The following is a 19826-nucleotide window of genomic DNA, read 5'->3' as shown; positions in this document are numbered from 1 at the left end:
GATACAATTAGGAATCAAGACGAACAAAATCACCCTAATATGTTGGCCCAATGCGACTGCGAATTCGCCGTTCGGATATCGATTGTTTTTGACGTCTTCCCGGTTGACGCAAGCGGTTTGCCTCCTCGGCGTATGCTATCCGCGTATCCGTACTTGTTGCAAACTCCAGAAAGAGCGGTGCATGACAGAGATAACTGCCCAACTGGTATGTACGAAGTTTAATAAAAGTACAATTCGTAAATACAACTATGATTTTGCTCTTAAACATTTTGCACTTATCACACCGGTAAGGAAAAACCATCCATCGTTGTAAGTAATAATTAATGCAGCATTGGTAAAACTCAACTGCCATAAGTCTTAAAGTTGAAATAAGTCATGCTACTTTAATTATTATGCAGCCGGGTATATGTTGAATGTTGATGCTGTCGGTCAGTACTCTGCAATGGCGTCATACTGACCGCATGTACAAGACTACAAGTCCAGGAGTCAAGGCGCTGCAGGAACTTAGCACATGCAACATTTGTAAACGAATTGTGTTCAGCACTTGAGCTGAACATTAGCATGTCAAGGAAAATTATTTCTTCTGATCCTAGTGTAAACAAGCGGGCTGCTCACTGATTGTCCTATAATATTCTCGGTGCTAGTTTATATATGACTTTCTCTTTAATGTCGCCAATTCAAGGTTCACTGCTGCGTCCAAGGTGGTCGCAGCAATCTCACCGCTGCTTCGGTATCAGCCACTACGCTGGCGTTGGTACGAGTAGGGCTTTTTATGCTTTATGTACGTACAATGTGTGCGCGCGCGTCTTTACACGGCTTTACGAGCGCTGCGTTTTTGTTAGGGACGAACTCTTTGGCGATTATTCCGTTTGAACGATGCTTGGGTGCAGCATTGTTCATGCCACATCGCGGCTGTCGTTAAATGTTTAATCCACTTGAGCCGGTGATCTTAACGGATAATTGCCGATGTTGTAACATGTGCACAACACTATACAGTTGACCAGTGTGCACATTAATAACGAAATGCGCATAGATATTACTTTTGACCGTTGGAGCAGATCATTTACAAATGGCTCATAATCGGCCATTTGCGGCGCCTGTGCCTGCCGTATTCCTCCGTTATCTGGTTGTATTGAGCAGTTTAGTATTATTCTGTAGATCTCAGGTGAATATTATCGGGATACCGCAGGCTGAACGTCCCTTTGAACTGACCATTCGGGATGGTGCCGGTGCGGAAATCGATACGCGACGGCCGTATGTCGGTCCACCGGCACTGCCGGAAGGCAACACGTTGACGCTGTTCTGTGAGACCAAGCATCCAGGAATATCGCATCTGGCCTGGTAAGCGCGCTGGTTACTGAATAGGCATTTTTGCACTGCATACAACTTCTCTGGGATTTTTTCGTCCACTTTCTTGCATTTTGTTTTTTTTTCGATTCGGTGTTCGATTTACCGTTTTCTGAAAATCCTGTTTTGTTTGTTGTTGTTGATTTACCGTAACAAAATTTGTACATTCGGCATTTCGTTCAGAGAAAGTCTGGATCTATCCCGAATTTTTAACAATTTAACTAAGCTGGCAGTACTGGGGATTTCTTCCTTTAATGGTCTCAGATTTTACTATTTTAGGTTGTTTTAGAAAACTCTGTTGCATGTTTCTGCTGTTAAATGCAGTTCTGTACGACGCGATCGATGTGCGGTGCATGCTTTCGGTGATTAAATTATTCATGCCTGATTTGACGTGTAGCATGCAGTGTGGTCAATTTCCGGTCAGAAATTGCTCGCTAAGTTTCACACGATAGTCTACCGAAGCATTTTATTATCTTGACTACGCAGCAATTGGCGCTGGACTATCACCGGTGCGTAGCGAATTGTTCTGAAACACCGTATTCCAAAGTACACTTACCCGCAAGCTGCATGTTCTTTCTGGTGTTTTGTGATTTACGGCGTCCTTGTGTCTGGAAAGAATTTTGCATGCTAAAATTTATCACGCATTTTTACAGAAAGCCTAGTGCACTTTAGTAATTATGCACATTGGCGATTGCCGACAAATGTGATATGTTGATATTTTGTACCGTGATATGTTGATATGTGATATGTTGATATTTTGTGTGCACTTCTCTGTGATAATATTTATTTTTTTCCCAGAAAGGAAGAATTGACACTGAAATGGATAGCATTAGTTATGGTAGAAATTGTCCTTACGCTTTAACTGTTGTAGGTCACGAGATGGAGCAGAATTTTTCGGTTCAGTTTCCCGATTCAGCGACGGTCTTCTGCAAAATGAGTTGAGAATTACACTGAATCCGGCTGACAGATTTTTGGAGTACAAATGTCGCGGATTAAATTTGCGATTTGATCCTGTTGTGGAAAAAACTGTGCATCTAGACATTCCCGGTAAGAACAGTAGGAAGTTATATACTCGTACTCTGTATTTTTGTCGAAAAGTTTTCTTCTGTACTTTGCGAACATGGTATAATTGGTGATGACAGAGCCAACAACCGTTCTGCCAATTTCCGCCAGCATCCTGCCGGCCAACGGGACATTCAAAGCCAACGAGACAGCCACATTGCGCTGTATTATTCAGGGATCGCGCGGTCCAGCCATCATAACATGGTGGAAGGGTGATCGGCTGATGAACGAGACGAGCATCTCGTCAGCCACTCCTGGTATGTGACTACCGCTTCCTACCTGTATGCAGTATGTGCGGCGGTGGATTTCTCCTTGACTGTCATGGTTGTTATTTTGTAATAAATATTTTTCTAATCAATCCAATATTTACTTATGCGACATTTCAGTCAACACTCTTGTATGGCGCCCAACGCATCTTGATTGCAGGCATAACGACGAGGAATGGCATCACTAGCACTGAAAGCAGCTTGACCTTCAAGGTTACGCTGGCAGATCATGGACTGGCTGTTTACTGTCGGGCCATTTCCGCCTTATCGCAGATGCACGATAATAATACGGCAGAAGCGATGGTCAAGCTGGATATATTATGTAAGCTTTATTTGTGTAAAAACGCTCTAGCGATGTTGGCTTGCAGTTTGCAATTAAGAAAGGGGCTTTTTGGTGCGCCAATTAATGTTTTTACGGCTTACACAGCGGCACTTTGCGACAAAGTTTTCCCGGACTTAGTTCTTTGAAATGGTAGAATTTCGGTTAGAAAGATTCCTTAATCTTTAATTGTGCGCTGCACCTTATTGTTAACTTTTATGAACGTTTTGAAGATGTACTTTGGCAGGTTTTTTCGGCTTCCTGATTTTTTTCAAGAATTTTGGTACTTAGTATGTACGTTGATTGTGTAATGTGTTTATTTCCGATTACGTTGATTGATGTGCTTAGTAATCTTTTTAGTAAGTTTAGTTTATGTTTAAGGGTTTAGGCAAATATTAAGTTCACGAATACGTGATTTTTGCTTAAGTTCTATTCTATATAATCTTTAAATGCGTCCTCAAAGTAGGAAATAAAATGGCATACTTTAAGCATTGCCGCCGATATGTGATGATAAGCGTTATGTTTATTTTTTTGACCGAATGCTGCGGCTTGGCTTTTGTGTTATGCAGCTGGCGTTCCTAGGTACTAGTTAGCAGACTGTTATGGAGACAGCGTAACAAACGTTTGCAGCATTCCACATGAGTGATATCCATGTGTTGATTTAGCGCTGCGTTTGTTTTTACGGATTGTTTACCTACCTAACGAACAAAAATCTTTGCAGATCTGCCCGTTACGCAAATCGGAAAGAACGAGACAATTCTATCGAAAGAAAACGGCCCCATTCACATTCCTTGTTCGTTGAAGTCCAATCCGCTGGTGGACAAGGTGCGCTGGTATCGCAACGATAAGCTGGTATATGAAGACCGGATTAAGGCGCCCAATGCCACGGAGAACAGCCCGAATGCTATTGCATCGGGCCGGTCGGATCTCGTGCAGACGAATGCGTTGCGGATACTGCAAGTGTCCAGAAATGACATTGGATCATATACCTGTGAAGCGCATAATTCCTTAGGATGGGGACCACGGAGCAACAGCGTTGAGGTGAAAGTGCAGTGTAAGTATTCTACAAACTTAGCGATATATTTAATCATTAGAATTTTTTATTTGTTACTAAATTTGATTTGAAATTGTGCAATTATTTATGGAATTAAATATGTGTTTCTTGCTTGGCTGGGACAAACGCAATGGGTTTTTCAAGCTGCATAATTTTGCAAAAGCGACGAATGGGTGGTAGCGTGTCGCCAGTAATGCAATAAAATTGTTGTAATGAAATACATTAAACCAATCGCATTTGTTGTTGAAATATATGGTTTCGGCTTTCGCAGATAAACCTGGTCCAGCGCGAACGGCGAAACAGCAGGCGAGCACCGAAATCCATGCAGCAGAAGGAGAAAAGCTGGCACTGACATGTACAGTTGCGGACCCTGGCAATCCACCGTCATACACGTTTATCTGGCGGAAGGATGGAGTGTTCTTGACCAGAGGGCACACATACACGATTGGCGCTGTACAAGATAAACATTATGGAAGCTATACGTGTGCTCCGTACAATGGAGCCGGAGAAGGAGACTCGGCATCCATCACACTGACAAAAAAAGGTAAATAATCATTTTGTTATTGTTCGAAAGATAAAGCAGTACAGAACTACAGATGCACGAATGTTTTTATTAGTATATATTTTAATTTTTGGTTTTCGCTGAACTGACTGTTGTCATTAGCTTTTAAATGCTAGCTTTTTCGAGAATTTAGCTTTTAAATGCTGCTCTATGCCCATTATTTATTCTACAACTATTAAGACTGATCTGTATTTTGAAATCCCGTTATATTTGAAAAGCCGCGAGTTTAACACAAGATATTCATAATATTAAAGAAATCATTGACTGATCTAGCTGTCAGTGTACTATTGAATAAAATGTGTTGTGTAGTTTGTTCTTGGTACCCAGATGCAACGTTACATAGTAAAATAAATTTTTTTCGGCGAAAATTGTTAACAATTTTGATGGTACTTATTTTGTTTTGAGTTGTGTTTTGTTGATTCATTATATGTATAGGTGTTAAAAAATGATATTGACAGTATCTAATTGTGTATGGATTTATCTTAGAAGAGGCAGCAATGCAGACATCCGAAACCACCGTCCTGATGATCGCCAGCATTTTGGGTGTGGTAGGAGGAACAATCCTGTTGGCCATCGTCATCTGGTGTCTGTGTTTGAGCAAATCCTGCCGTAATCGGAACAAGGTAGATAAATACATATTCTCCCTGCCTGCATAACTGCCGCTCCACTTGCCCTTCACGCCGCATGATAAGTAGTAAATGGAGTATAATCATGACACAATCGTCTGTTTACAGCAGAACCAACACTTGACATCCAAGTTCATGACGAGCACCTATCCAGCACACACCACCCTACCGCGGCCCCACTTGATCAGCAACATACCCCACTCGGCCACTTTGTCACGCGAACATCTCCCCTCACAACGCCCGGTCAGCCAGCAGAAGCAGGCGGCCGCCGCCGTGAACGCCGGGACCACCTTCATGTTCGGGCATGCCGCATCCTACGGGAATCAGAGTACGGCGCGTCCCAACTACTATCCCAGCTGGTACTCGCAGCGGACAGAGAGGAGCAGCTATGTAGGACGGTATAAATACTGACCGGCATTTGTTTTTCGGGGATTTGTACGGGTGCTAGATACGGTTTTGTTGTTGTTTATTTTCACTGTAGCATATACTTCACGGGGCGGTTGTTTTGGATTCGCTTGGATTGTGCTTGCATGGTTTATGCTGCAGTCAAATTTTTCTCTTTTCCACGATTCGTTTCTGTATTAAAAATGCGATGAAACACGATGCTTGGTGCAAGGTTTAATGAAGATCAACGCATTCGAATTTAGCTTTCTAGTTTCAACTGTAGATAACTGTGAGCGCTATAAAACAAACAATGTCGTTAGATAAAAACCCGGTTCATGTCTTAACTGCCGGAACATGGTTGTTGATATGTCGATTCTGAACCGAAATAGCAATGATACCCGAAGGTGATTTTCTAGAAACAACAAACATTCTCAAGAGTTCTTTCAGTGCGAGATCTGTTGTTTATTCCAAAACATCCGTAAGATCCGATCCAAAACACAGCGTCAGGGAAAAATCTGAAGCAGTATCAGCATATATTAGGGCCAGCATGAGTTTTTTGCGAAAAGTTCCAAAATTTAACTATTTCAATGTAAACTTATCATTTAACTCAAATATCTTTCCCAAATATTACCAATTTCCAATACTGATGGAACGTTCTTCCATAATGCCGGTCAAACTCACTTTACCGAATCCTTGTCCTTTACCAGGTAACAACTGCTTAATCGTGACCTTAATTATTGATAAGCATTTGATTAATCGGTGTATGGTATACGTAATGGGGATGATGGGATCCACTTGAGGCCGAGTAAGGACACACAACGCACTTCCATATGCCGATAACTCTTTTAAATACAATTGATGTACCGTTGCCGTTCTTAAAATGGGTTCAAAACGCATCAGAATTTATTTTCGTGACCTGCAAAACAAATCGCTTGTCTGCGGTATCATTATATGTAATGCGTTAGGCAGGGAGTGTATTACAGGGCCTTCATAGAAACACTGCTTCGAATTACACAAGATTCCGCTTTACAGCTACATATTATGCATTAATATCCTAACTTATGCATTTTCTGCTATAGTTGGTTTTATATTATTTAAATTTATAATTGTGATTATAATCTAACAAAAATGACCGGGGACGAGATTGAATGGTGGCTAAACGCCGTTTTGCAGCTGCTTAGATCATTAGCCAGCGGAAAGATGCCGATTGATCCACCTATTCGCTATCCTCGGCTGTTGAACCTCATATCCACCACAGAATATGTTATGGGACTAGTTTTTCTCCCCATGTTCGGGTGCGGTGTTCTTGTAGGTAAGTTCACTGTATACTAGTTAAATAATTATTAAACAAGTTGAAGCGTGATAAATCAAAGATTAAATGAAAAATCAGCCTTCAAATAAATTATATATGCTTCTATTTAACACGAGAACATTGCGTCTCGATATTGTTGGTAATTTGCTCGGCCTGCAGGTTATATGCTATGCGTAATGTGTTTGATCAGCTGTCCTTTGGTTTGGTATACGTAGGCTATCTGCGTGGATATCTGCGGCACTGGTCCTGGGAAAAATGGTCGGAAACCGTACTGGAATTCGCCAATTATGGCATATTAATCACAGCTGGCCGATACGGATGCCGAGCACAAAACCCGCCCATCGGAAAAGAACTGCATCACTTTTATCTGGACTTCCTGTCCTGGAATACCGTCGGCGCCATTATCTCGGTCCTACAGATCATCATCCAAACGGTGGAAATTTCCTGGCCTGATAATGACGAATATACCACCGCACTACCGGAAACAGATCAGGCGGTGAAAAATTTGTTGATCATTGCCTCGTCCATTGCCATGGTGCTAATTCTCTTCGTCCAGATGGCAGCGGTCAGTTTGGATTTAATCAAATGGACCAGCTGTGAAAAGCGGACTTTGTGGTGTAGTGATCAGATCGGTATGCGTGTAGCGGAGTGGTACAGAAATGTTTCGTGGCGAGTGTATCCGGCGTGGCGGAGTGGTTTTTCCCGACTGTCCATTGCGTCTACGTGTCCGGCAGTGCCGACGACGGCTCAAACCAGTTTGACCGTCGCAAGCAGCGATGTACTGGAAGTAGAAACCTAAAGAGTTTCGGTAATCGGCTTATTCTTAATTTCAGTAGCTTTTCTATTATCTGGCACACTCATATCGACTGCACTTAATAACCACGACGTCATACACGTAACAAAATTATAACATTATTATTAAGGTCATGAGGCTACAAGCAAATTTGAATTACTGGAACGAGCATGATTGCAACGATGAACAAAATTTAGAATTATCGTTGCAATACTATTTTGCAATACTGTTGACTTTCGCTGGGATCTTGAAGTACTCGTAGTAAAATCTCTGTTTTGCAATACCTGCATGTCTTTTGATGAAACAACCAGATCTTAGATAAGAAAAAATTACCAGAATAAGCACAGAATAAAATGACCCGGCGTGGTACAAACAAATTCTTGTATCGTTTCACGTACTCGTATAGATAAGTCTAGACGGTCTACTGTTAAATACTGTATGGTAAACTCGCTGTTATTTCTGTAGAAAATCTGCGACAGAGGTATCAAGTTATTATTTGCACATTGTAACAAGTGGTATTAATTTGGGAATCATTACGCTCCTCCGGAGTGTTATAATGGCTGTATGTCACTGGATTATAAGTAAAATCTTCGATTACAGCGAATTGTTATTTTTATTGACGTGTTTTTCCGCACCATTACCTTTAATTTTGATGTTCACTTTGCTGTTAACAAGTAATTATATATCAGCTTTGCTGTTTTACGAAAACATTTTACCGGTACGGTGTTTAATTGTTCATAAAGTGCATGCAAGCAGGAGATACCAGATCACTGCAGCGCAAACAGTAAGGAAGAACAGATTATAAACTGAGCAAACAGCCAAATAGGAAATTTCCAGGCAATGGTTTTAAATTCAGTATACTGGATTCGCGTTTATCAGCGAAACGCTGACAATAATAATTTATAGACACTCAGCTTTTAAAATTTCTGCCCTGCCTTTTTGCTGAATTATGATGCACTCACCTTGCCGGTCGGAGTTGTTACGAAAGCCACTGACCGCATTATTGACTGCACAGTTTTTTAGTACCAGTACCAGGTATAACGCTAACACTCGTAAGAGTCGCGAATCCTGAAACGCGGCTCGTGGATAATATTTTTTATATTTTTATTTGTGAATGATGTGTTGACAAAAGCCTGTAATTAATTTTCACTTCTACTTACTTTGGTAACTAAATGTAAATAGCGGATGCACTGTTGATTGTATTGAATTTTGTCTGGTGTGGTGTTCATTCTGACACTGCCTGGGGGTATGTTGGGTTTTTCGCCGAATTCTTCCCCACCGGCATGTACCAACATATTATCACATATTTTACTGTACGGATCTACAAAACAGTAATAATTGACGAACGCGACCATGCTATCGTTTGAGCTTTTTTTCCATTATTCTCTTGACATTTCCTTCCATTCCTAGGTACTTCATACGATTAATTTAATATATATGGTTCCAGTTAACAATGACCACCCGGGAAACTTGCCATGGATGTGGACTGCAGTGATAATACTACCATTGTACATCAAACTGATTAATTTGCGACCGTTTTCCAGAAGCATGAAATCCACTTAGCTAGATCATTAAGAACACCCTCAAATATATAAGCATTTTCCAACTGAAGAGAAATTTTGTTTTTAATGGAGTTATGCGCGATTAGCATATTATTTTATATGGAGTATCGCCACTGATTTTGCCAACGATATTACCGTAGCCGACTGCGAAATGGGATACCAGACTAAGCATCCACGCACAATAGTCGTTCTAGCCAGTATTCAAAAGTATCTGGGATCTGTGTTCGGACTGCTGCTTGCCTTCGGGCTGGGAATATTTTCTGGACAGCAGGAATGTCGTAAGTAGAATGCTTAACGATGCCGTAGTTATAGTTTTCCGTTATTAGCGAGCGGCGGAAACTCAGTGTAGCACTAACGTGAGATGGAATTTTCAAATAGGTGCAACAGTTTTACAGTCCACGCAGACAAACTCGAGTAGATCATTTAACTTATTGTTATTACTCTGCATGTTAGTTTTGCATTTTTGCGAGCATTTTACATATACTTTTCTGAGATGTTAATTATTCAATTTTCAAATAGGTGCAACAGTTTTACAGTCCACGCAGACAAACTCGAGTAGATCATTTAACTTATTGTTATTACTCTGCATGTTAGTTTTGCATTTTTGCGAGCATTTTACATATACTTTTCTGAGATGTTAATTATTCTCGCGCTTATGGTAATTTATTAGTTTTTTTTATCGTGAGAAAGTTAGCACTATTTAAAATTATAATATTTTAAATTCGAATTCATATTTGTTTTCTTTGGCATGGTGCATGAAAATAATCTTTTGGTATGTGCATCTCTATCTACGTTCTGCAATACTTACGTTAACTGGTTCCGATAGGATCAAGTTATGTCACTTCCTTGTTTGTACTCTCCGATATTGTGCAATCGTTCAACGAATGAATGAATTTAATTGTCCAGTCATGGTCTCTTAGCCCCTGTGCAGAGTACCGTAGTCATCTGACGATATTTTTATCTGGAGTAAACAAGTTCATTAAATAAATTAACCGGTGCGCACACTGTGAGATGGGAACAGCCGAACAGGAAAAACTACCGCTTAAAACACAGAAAAATATTGCCACCGAAAAGGTTGGCTTTATTGTTTTGCGGCTGTTTCAGATACCTCGCACCATGGAGAACATCCGGAAATTCTGTTTTCTTGGAGGCGATGGACACTGATGACATTCGAAATCCTCGACATCATCTGCATGCTGATCGCGGGAAAGATTGGCAGATCCGCTATTGCATTTAAGCATGGCCAATGCCAGCAACGCAATCTCCGCCGGTTCTTTGCTCTGAATGTGATAGGACTGATGATCTCAATTAGCGACATGATAACCACCATATGCATATTACTGGACGTATCGAACCTGGCCGGCAACATATGGATCATTGACGCTAAAAGCGACTTTTATTTACCGGCTACTGTGATTTTTTTCGTTTTCATAGTCATGAAAATCGGCATACAAGCCGCATCGCTTTTACTTTCTTTTGACTGCGTCTTTCCCCATCCCATATCGAGATCGCATACGCTGTTGGATTTTGACGGGGCAGCTTTAAAAGGTGACCGGAAGTCGTCAATATCTAGCCACAGGAAAATTTCTGCAATTTCGAATGGAATTAGGAAAAGTTCTTTACCGAAAGCAGTTTCTGACGTTTAACATAAGCCATTGTTAATATAAGTAATTCAATTATTTATTTAAAGCAGCATGGTAGCGTGGGACGGAGTGATTAAGTGCTGTAAAATAAAGGTATACAATAAGCGTCAAAGGCGGTCGCGCATTGAACATATATGTTTGACAGCATTGGACAGCGACTATATTTGAGCGAAGTCTGAGCACGTATCCGAATTGATATACATGCACAAATATTTATATTATTGTATCCAAAAAGTCCTGTCTGTGCAAATACAAAATGTTCGTGAATTTCGTAATGCATCCAATGCCCCGTAAAATAACAGTAATGTCTGGGATTTTTCCGATCGGGCTTTGCGCTCTGAAAGAACTGGCTATAAAAGGCTGTTGGGAACATTTACGGCCAAATGTCCACTCTGCAAGTGCAATTAAACAGTAATACAGCTCACGTGACGTTTGCAATTGTTTTTCACACGGACAGTGATAGTCAATCTGTCTTTGATGTTCCGAGAGTTTGGATTGATTGGGCTTTTGAGATTTATAATATTAGCGCAGTTAAAAAAAGCCATGAATACAAATGGTCCTACATGCAAACACTGGATGAACATGAGTATATAATACATAGTTTAAAAACAGTACTGGTAATAGCACTCGTAGAACGGAAGAAACTTTAACACCTGGTAGTAGATTTTGCGATTTTTCACAAAGATATGATTTTCTCAAGCTATACCGCATGCGATGCCGGCTCGTTATGCCGTACTTACCGTATCATTTTCCAAAATGAATTTATGTTCAGCTAGCAAATTAGTGACAAACTTGCACTTAATGCAGGCTGCAGCCAACAGCAAAGCATTCTGTGGTGCATATCAAATTGTGTTTATATGTTCTAACCAGAAATGTTCGGCCGCGGCTCTATGGAATCAAGATTGGAGTTGCCTTTCAGTCCGACTTTCCCCAGTACGGGTATACAATCTCTGTCCGTGTTGATAAAATGCGAATTATTGTCGTTGTTTAATTAAATATGTATCTGTGGTTTTCTTTTGATTGCGCACGCTAACAAGTAAGAAGCGCTTTCCTAGGTCGTGAAACGGTGCCTAATCGAGTTGCTTGTGCAGCAGAAGTGCAAAATAGCTGGTTATAGTGTTTACAAGATTTGCTTTACCATCGATTACCGTATTTGGTACTGTACATTATCACAATAAACACTTGAATTAACCAACCACTGGAAAAAACTTTTTTCGCCGTAAGGAATTTAAAAAGCTGATGTCCGGAAGTGAAATGGAGTGCTGACAAGATGCAGACGAAATGACGGAGAACAGCATCAAACATCACAGGAGCCTTTTAATACTATCGTCTACGCAAGTCTATCTTGGCTGTATGCTATTTATTTTGTTTTCGTTTGGTCTTGGAATGTATTTTTGCTCCCAAGAATGCAGTAAGTCATAACTTTTACGATAATTATCGTTACTCTAGATCTACCAAACATATTAAAACACTCACTTTTATGCAGTGTACTTCTCCGTAACGTTTATCGAGAAATAACTACACACTATAAACCATCTTGTCACCAAAAATCTATTGTCGAACATTTAACCAGTATTAAAAGTCATTAAACCATTATTTAAATTATTTTTTCATATTCAGAAAAATATACCATAGCGTGCAGAAAATCTTTAAGATTTTAACTTGACTGACCGGTACCCCGACACGATGCACATTTCTAAAATTTAATTTTAACCGAAGTGAAGTCTGCATTGATGTGCTGTTACCTGTTAATTTTTTGTGTGATTACTGATCAATAATGTTCATGAAATCGTTTTCGCAGTGTACGTACCTCTGTGCATTAAACGGTTTGGATTTTTCTGCAAGTACAATGGCTATTACGGCACCGAATTAATGTAAGGAGTCAGGACTACAGCATACAGAGTGTAGAGTAATTAGTATACTCGTGAAGATAGAAAATAATTTTACCTAATAATCTGTGCCGCATGTTCGGTATTATTGCACGTCCTGTACATTGCACGTCTTATTGTGTGTGCTACAAAAATATGTATAAAACATTTGTCTGCTTCTAGAGCATCATTACGAAAAAACAGAATTTCCTCATTATCCAAATGGCCAAAGACTTGCTCTCATCATAGTTAATCTGCTGGACATCACAATTCTTATTGTTGCGGGACGTCAAGGAAGAGCGGCTCTGACCTTTCAGCGAGGTCCTGCACAGCGAACCACCCTTTGCAGGTTTTTCATCTTAAATCTGGCGGGATTAATTTTCTCCGTCGTTGACTTAACATTATCTGCCATAAAACTTTCGGATGGTGAAAAGTTCACGGGATATGCATCGCTGATTCACCTGCAAAGCATTCTGTATCAGAGTGGACTGGTGATATTCTGCGTTTTTATAACCATAAAAATGGGAATACAAATTCTGGCAAATTGTTGGATATTTTCATTTATGCGTCAAATGTATTCAAATGGAAGTTTGTTATTCCTTCACGAAAGAAAGCAGTCTGAGCCAGTTACCAGTGTATAAAACAGTAAAGCTACGAAATGTGCAAAGTATTTGCAAAAATTATTATTTACTGGTGACCTTACACCGTTAGCCCATTCCGACGTCAATAATGGTCGTCGGGAAATACCCTAGCGCACAATTTTCATGCTGACAACCTTGGGCTGTAGGAAGAAACAAAAAAAACTGACATGATGCCTACATTTTTTTCATTTAGTAATTTCGATGCTTAGTTATTCTTATAAAATTGACAATATTAGCTTCGTGCAGCGATTTGACATATTTGTAAGTACTTCTTTATTAGCTATGATAGATGTAGCAAAGTTTGTACTGCACCACCGCGAAAATTAAGTACTGTAGTATTAAGTACATACGTACCGGTAGTTAAATCTCATTTAAATTTAGCCATCATGAGATTTTGAGATTGCTTAGGTAGTTACACACCGTAAACAAACGCTACAAACGAACAACAAACAAACAAACGTTGTGCACTGTTACCATGGTGGATATATATCAAATACTGCGGTCGCCAGTTGTAATGATTTCCGCATAATGTACAACCGAAGTAATACTAGAATTTTATTGTCGTACTATCTGAAATGCTGCAGTTCCTTGGTGTTTTTCCGCCCAGCTAATGGGGACACTAATCGCATTTTTCAACATATCGTCGTACATTCTGCTCTTCCGAAAACTCTGCACTATCTTTTGGCTGATTGTACTAACACGCCACGGAATGGCCGACAACAGTTGTAGACATCTGGATCGTATAATTGAGCGTTTATTGAAATGTCGTAATGATGATTTTGTCGTACGCGCACACCTGGATCCCAATGAAATAAACTCACTTTGTAATGTTGCCACTCGTGTATTTCGCTCACAGCCTGTTCTGTTGCGGATAAGTTCTCCGTTGTGTATTGCCGGGGATATCCATGGCCAGTATAACGATTTGCTGAGGCTTTTTGAACAAAACGGCCGACCGGAAGACGGACAACGGTGAGTGCAGGCCGCGGCCCCACACCAATTCTGCAGGTGCGCTGGAGCAGGCTGCAGCGAGCTTAGAAGCAACAGACGTGCTGTTCCGAGTGGACACCAATGGGTTTCACTTATTACAGGTATTTATTCTTAGGCGATTATGTCGATCGCGGAGCGCAGAGTATCGAGACCATCTGCCTGTTGCTGGCGTATAAGATCAAATTCCCCCACGATTTCTACCTTATTCGAGGCAATCACGAGGAGCGAGCGCTGAACAAATACTACGGTTTCCGCGATGAGTGCGTGGCGTACTACGGCGCCAAAATGTGGTCAACATTCAATCGCGTAAGCAAAATAAATAATAATATTAACTTTATAATATTAGAAATGCTACTTGAAATGCTACAGCAGCACTAACAGAAAGGTCACCAATTTTATCCATTTTCAGATAGATGCAGAAGTGCATTATGTACAATATGATTATCGAAAGTGCTGTGCGCCCGGAAAATTCCGGGCGCGTTGATAATTGCGTGTTTATGAATTAATTAATTGTTGGTGGTTCTGAACTTTCGGTATGCTTCTGGTTCTCACGAAGAAAATCAACCATCTTGCGTAAAACTGCTTGCCAACAGCTAAGATACGCTTTGACCTTAAATTTGTCCACCCGGCCTTTCTGTATTAATTCTTGCGGCTTGTCATAATCTGAATTTTCTTTTGAGGCGGACACTCTAGTGAGCATAAGCACTGAAAAAGAAATTTCGATCGGTGCTATCAACGTTGATTTCAATGGTGCTTGTCTCGAAATTTTGAAAGTGAAAATCAGGAAGCATTACAACTCCAATAAGTGCTTTATGGTAATTGCAGTTTCGTAAGTAACTTTTCTTTTTGTTTGTAACTTACAGAAAACCATGACTGCATTCATCGTACAGTCGCATGCTACCTTCAAAAACAATATTAAAAATTTGTAAAATATTTAATTGTAACGGTATTGGGTGCTGTAAGCAGCTGTAACAAATTTCGGCGACGAATTTCCGGACGCATATATAGCAAACTGACTACGCACCAAGAATTCCGGGCGCACAGAAGTGACCTATAATAATATATAATATATATATACTGTACTACATATACGCTGGAACAAAAAAATCAATGCGCTGAACAAAAAATGAATGAGAAAATTATTTTTTTCGATTTATAGGAAATTTCTTTAACGAAATGGTTGTGCGCCCCGGCAAACCGGGCGCATATTAAAGAGTACAAATTTTTGTATTTTTATGAGTTTTCGTGTTACTTAATTTTTTGGGGACTGCTATGCGCCTCGATGTCCGGGCGCACAGAATTTGGCTTTGCGCCCCGAATTTCCGTTACTAGAAATATCGGCTCAACTCTATTTTGCGACAGTTATTTACTTTTTAGTTGGCTATTTTTTACTTATTTAACCGCTTTGTTTTCAAAAGATTACAAAACCAGTAGGTATCACGCTTCAGAATTAGGGACAGTGGTCTATTGGCTAGAACAAACGGCAGCCAGCCAAAGGGCGGCGTATTTTCCAGTCTTGCTTTGAACTCTGAAATGTCACTTTATTTTAACGCGAAGGCTGCATCGTGCGCTATTGTCAAGTATACTTTATGCTAGGTCCATACTTCAATCGTATGCAATTCAGAAGATAATACAAATCTTACAACAATCGCAGAAAAAGTATGTACGCGAGTCACTTTTGTTGTAGCAATTTTTGTTGTAATTCTCGAAAGTAATCATATGAACGCGGCAAGAAGTAAGAAAGATGTTGTACGACGAAAACTTTGTTGTAGATATTCATGTTTTAGGAGGGACAGGCTTTTCTTCCTTTCTACAACAGTCGTAGCAAACTGGCCAGTGGGCAGTTTTGTCACAGTCACAGTATATGTGAGTGCAGCTCTACGTGCAAACGGACCAGCGGTGCAATGATACTCATTTAAAAGAATAATACTGTAGTCTGTAGTCATTACTTGATATCATTATGATGTAACCTGTGAACTGATTATCTTAACCAGAAACTGCATTGTACAACGTAATACGTAAAACTGATTTTTCGTATACGGTAAAACCGCTTAATAAAATGAATAAAAACGGGCGCCTGTCAGCGTCCATAATAGTTTTATGCGCGACAGTGCCCGGGTGGGATCGTGCCGGTATGTTCCCTCGAGGTTAATTGATGCCGAGCAGAAAAATGAGGAAATTACTAAAGGAGGGCGGTGAAAAATTATTGAGGTGGTAAAGGTTGGCAAGCATTTGATAAGCGCTCACCCAGACAATAGACATCCAGTTAACATGAATACTTTGTGAGCGAAACAGGACGCGTATTTTATAATGCGCTTTACGCTGCTTTAAGCAGATTATAAAATACGCGTTTATAATATTCGATGTTTATTTTTGGCTTGCATTTTATGTTGTGTTTGCTGCAGGTGTTCGACTGGATGCCCTTAGCGGCGGTAGTCTGTCGGAAAATTTTCTGCGCGCACGGCGGAATAGGTCCCACGCTGGATGACCTTGCGCAGATCGACAACATCAGCCGGCCGCACCGAAGCAGCAGCCGCGGAGTAGCCTGCGATCTATTGTGGGCTGATCCTGATCCCATGGCATACTCTTGGAAGAAGAACGTTCAGCGCAATGTCTCCTACGTTTACGGACGTAACCAAGTGCACGAATTCCTACAAGGGAACAATCTGCAGTCCATTGTCCGTGCCCATGAACAGCCGGCGGATCGCGGATTTTCCTACCCGTTTTTTCCCGACACCAGTGTATTAACCATTTTCTCCGCACCGGGATACGAGGGATCCACGACAGACGGTGCCGTGGTCAGATTGGACAAAGACTGTGTACCCACCATACGAACGCTGCGCTATCTTAATAAACATCCCGAAATTGTAGATCGGGATACAACGTACAGACGCAAAAGGAAGCGTGACTGATTTACGTACAGGATATTAATTTTTTTATTCGAACAGAGTGATTGCGGTGCAGTTACTCAATGTATTAACACTGCTTTAATAAATCACATCGAAGTATCAATAAATTATAATAAAAAAATGCAGTCGACCAATTTATACTATTTTTTATTAGCTGGCTTCGCTTTTTTACCATTATTCACAGGATTCGCCGGAGCGGTGGTCGTCCTTCGCTTCGCTGGTTCTTGTGTAAGGGCGCCTGCCGCTGCGGTCGGCCGCAGTTGACTGTTAACTCCGACCGTTGCTTGAGCTAAAGCTGTGACGCGAGTTTCCAAGTTTTCCGGAGAAGTGACCTAAAAAATTACAACGAGTTGTACAAAAGCGAAGAAAACGGCAGGCTTCGGAATAATAAGTTAGCGAGGACCTCGCTGCGAGGTTGATTTAAAATTACCCCAAGCGCTATCATGGCGTTGATTCTGATTTCGTTGTCCACACATTCGGTCACTGCTCGGGAAACAGCTTGGGAAAAACGCGAAATCTTCTCCTTGTAGTCCATTGCTGTTGTCTGGGTGCAAGCCTGCAATCCAATGCAGTACCTAAATTTTACGATAATTAGCAACGTAAGGAAGGTGACAGTACTGAGCAAAATCGTGTTGCAGCGAAAATGCAGCTAAAATCCAGATTAATATCGGTATTCTACGTTAGTACGTACAATTTCGTGTCGGAAAACTCGGAACTGGTCATTCATTAATATCGGAGGCTGGAAGTCAGTTCAAGACTTCAAGTCACAAAAACACTTCCGGTGTTTTGATCCAAGTGGTGCACCACAGCTAAACTAAGTGCACGCTGTGCACGGCACGTCTAGCCTAGCGGTGCTGCGCCATGCCTCTCACGTCTACATGACCGGTGAGGATTTTGAAAAACTGTTTTTCTCTGGAAGATAGTTCCATCAAAAAAATTGTTTATCGTTTGATTTTCTCATATATTTTTCCTGTCCGGATAGCAAACATGGTGAGTGAGCAAACGCATGGTACATAGTCCTTAGAATTTCGAAGTGGTTGCTTGTTCTGAGTCCATCTGAGTTTGCAAGTATGCTGTGCTTTAACCGCGTTGGTTCTTCAGTCTTCTGAGAAGGTCCGCACGAAGACTCTCCGAGGCAAGAAGAAGGAAGACCTCACCAAGCAGCTGGAGGAACTGAAGCAGGAATTAGCCAGTTTAAAAGTCGCCAAAGTCACCGGAGGCGCTCCTGCCAAGCTTGGAAAGATGTGAGTACTCCGCTCTATGACGTGAATTGTCCTGCTTGGTTCCCTGTATGCTTCTGGTCTTGACGGACCATCAGCACAGGGAAACCACCAACTACTCAGTACCACATATCTTTTTCGTTTATGATGATAACTTTACGCATGTTGATACTATTATGATGGTGATCGATAGGCCTGATGAACGAATCTAGATTTGTTCGCCGTTCAAATACCATTGCAGAGAATTTGCAGCTTTATTTTTTTTCTTATTGTACGATGTTGCAGTGGTCTGGTGCGGAAGTCGATCGCCAGGATATTGACTGTGATTAGTCAGACGCAGAAAAGCAATCTACGGAAATTTTACGCTGGAAAGAAATGGGTTCCCTACGATCTGCGACCGAAGAAGACCCGCGCCATCCGCAAGGCCCTCACCAAGTCAGAACTAAACATCAAGAACAGGAAGCAGCGACGAAAGGCGGCTTTGTTTCCCACTCGATTGTACGCCGTTAAAGCTTGATTCTTTGTTCTTCGACTTATCTGGAGCTGTTCTGCCACCTTACAACTTTGTCATCTGCAAGTGGGTTTTTAATAAATGTGCTCTGAAGATATTGGGTTTCGTCATCAGTGTGCGAGCGCTTCCGATTGCGATTTGGGATTAGTGTTCGGTTAGAGCTGCCTTAGAGCACCGAGCGAATTTCAAATCACTGCATACTGAGTTAGCGTACGAGTTGATTGTGGTCAACACTCAGTACAAAAGTGCAAACCTAAAATCTGATGGTATTCATAGTGGCGCTCCAGTGGCTTCGAAATATCTGGAATTCGACGGAATCAGTTTTATTTATGAAATGTAGAAGTTTCAAGTTGCAAAGGCTCTAATTTTCTCGGACTTTTGTTGTTTTAAATTAGAAGTTGAATTATCTACGGTTCGAGAATCGAGACAGCTCCACGGTCCAAATTAGATTAATTTTTACTTTTCTCTGTGCATTGATGATTGCCCGTGCCGCATCTGACGACCTATCAGCTTGCATGCTGATAAATCTTACAATTGTTATTTTAGTACTTACAAATCTGCTTATACAGATATGAAAATTAATAGGATTTGGGAGTTTAAATGTTTGGTTTCACTCGATCAGTACGAGTATCACTTCGCAGTTTCGCACTAAACTACTAATCGTAACATCTACTTTGAATATTTCTGTAGTTACCGTATACATTATCTGCGGACATGTAAACTGCGTCAAAGCGTTTCAGTAAAGTTTGACCTTAAATCC

The 19826-nt window shown here is 40.9% G+C and overlaps 5 protein-coding genes across 6 annotated transcripts; all 5 read left to right on the top strand.

Moving 5' to 3' along the window:
- The first annotated feature begins 276 nt into the window (after nucleotides 1–276).
- On the top strand, nucleotides 277–5891 carry LOC129588610 (B-cell receptor CD22-like). 2 transcript variants are annotated; one of them, XM_055482918.1, is made up of 8 exons: nucleotides 277–1341; nucleotides 2219–2394; nucleotides 2490–2666; nucleotides 2836–2997; nucleotides 3716–4048; nucleotides 4320–4592; nucleotides 5097–5233; nucleotides 5348–5891. In XM_055482918.1, exons 1-8 carry the CDS (start codon nucleotides 1070–1072, stop codon nucleotides 5645–5647), a joined length of 1830 nt encoding a protein of 609 aa, XP_055338893.1. In that variant the 5' UTR covers nucleotides 277–1069; the 3' UTR covers nucleotides 5648–5891. The 2 variants fall into 2 exon arrangements, with proteins under 2 accessions (XP_055338893.1, XP_055338892.1); XM_055482917.1 differs by having other exon boundaries at nucleotides 280–1341; nucleotides 5345–5890.
- A 232-nt stretch (nucleotides 5892–6123) lies between these two features.
- LOC129588611 (uncharacterized) lies at nucleotides 6124–8045 on the top strand. The gene is made up of 3 exons (XM_055482920.1): nucleotides 6124–6327; nucleotides 6794–6932; nucleotides 7148–8045. Exons 2-3 carry the CDS (start codon nucleotides 6821–6823, stop codon nucleotides 7729–7731), a joined length of 696 nt encoding a protein of 231 aa, XP_055338895.1. The 5' UTR covers nucleotides 6124–6327; nucleotides 6794–6820; the 3' UTR covers nucleotides 7732–8045.
- Nucleotides 8046–8713: 668 nt separating this feature from the next.
- Nucleotides 8714–11055, top strand: LOC129588661 (uncharacterized). The gene is made up of 2 exons (XM_055482993.1): nucleotides 8714–9565; nucleotides 10392–11055. Exons 1-2 carry the CDS (start codon nucleotides 9439–9441, stop codon nucleotides 10931–10933), a joined length of 669 nt encoding a protein of 222 aa, XP_055338968.1. The 5' UTR covers nucleotides 8714–9438; the 3' UTR covers nucleotides 10934–11055.
- A 2898-nt stretch (nucleotides 11056–13953) lies between these two features.
- LOC129588660 (uncharacterized) lies at nucleotides 13954–17465 on the top strand. The gene is made up of 3 exons (XM_055482992.1): nucleotides 13954–14408; nucleotides 14528–14732; nucleotides 16832–17465. Exons 1-3 carry the CDS (start codon nucleotides 14050–14052, stop codon nucleotides 17336–17338), a joined length of 1071 nt encoding a protein of 356 aa, XP_055338967.1. The 5' UTR covers nucleotides 13954–14049; the 3' UTR covers nucleotides 17339–17465.
- A 700-nt stretch (nucleotides 17466–18165) lies between these two features.
- Nucleotides 18166–19161, top strand: LOC129588662 (60S ribosomal protein L35-like). Its single transcript, XM_055482994.1, has 3 exons — nucleotides 18166–18325; nucleotides 18437–18579; nucleotides 18841–19161. The coding sequence occupies exons 1-3, from the start codon at nucleotides 18323–18325 to the stop codon at nucleotides 19070–19072; spliced, it is 378 nt and encodes a 125-aa protein (XP_055338969.1). The 5' UTR covers nucleotides 18166–18322; the 3' UTR covers nucleotides 19073–19161.
- Nucleotides 19162–19826: the final 665 nt, after the last annotated feature.

This window comes from Paramacrobiotus metropolitanus, unplaced genomic scaffold (genome assembly GCF_019649055.1).
Source record: "Paramacrobiotus metropolitanus isolate TYO unplaced genomic scaffold, Prichtersi_v1.0 Parri_scaffold0000030, whole genome shotgun sequence".
Taxonomy (NCBI): domain Eukaryota; kingdom Metazoa; phylum Tardigrada; class Eutardigrada; order Parachela; family Macrobiotidae; genus Paramacrobiotus; species Paramacrobiotus metropolitanus.
This window is presented reverse-complemented; position numbering and strand designations above follow the sequence as displayed.

Coding starts and splice junctions, on each gene's coding strand:
- LOC129588611 (XM_055482920.1), top strand. CDS start 6,821: ATGCCGATTGATCCACCTATTCGCTATCCTCGGCTGTTGAACCTCATA. Junction 6,933..7,147: donor CGGGTGCGGTGTTCTTGTAG/GTAAGTTCACTG, acceptor TGGTATACGTAG/GCTATCTGCGTGGATATCTG.
- LOC129588660 (XM_055482992.1), top strand. CDS start 14,050: ATGGGGACACTAATCGCATTTTTCAACATATCGTCGTACATTCTGCTC. Junction 14,409..14,527: donor CGACCGGAAGACGGACAACG/GTGAGTGCAGGC, acceptor CACTTATTACAG/GTATTTATTCTTAGGCGATT. Junction 14,733..16,831: donor TGTGGTCAACATTCAATCGC/GTAAGCAAAATA, acceptor TGTTTGCTGCAG/GTGTTCGACTGGATGCCCTT.
- LOC129588662 (XM_055482994.1), top strand. Junction 18,580..18,840: donor CCTGCCAAGCTTGGAAAGAT/GTGAGTACTCCG, acceptor ACGATGTTGCAG/TGGTCTGGTGCGGAAGTCGA.
- LOC129588661 (XM_055482993.1), top strand. CDS start 9,439: ATGGGATACCAGACTAAGCATCCACGCACAATAGTCGTTCTAGCCAGT. Junction 9,566..10,391: donor TTCTGGACAGCAGGAATGTC/GTAAGTAGAATG, acceptor CGGCTGTTTCAG/ATACCTCGCACCATGGAGAA.
- LOC129588610 (XM_055482917.1), top strand. CDS start 1,070: ATGGCTCATAATCGGCCATTTGCGGCGCCTGTGCCTGCCGTATTCCTC. Junction 1,342..2,218: donor GGAATATCGCATCTGGCCTG/GTAAGCGCGCTG, acceptor TAACTGTTGTAG/GTCACGAGATGGAGCAGAAT. Junction 2,998..3,715: donor GGTCAAGCTGGATATATTAT/GTAAGCTTTATT, acceptor AAATCTTTGCAG/ATCTGCCCGTTACGCAAATC.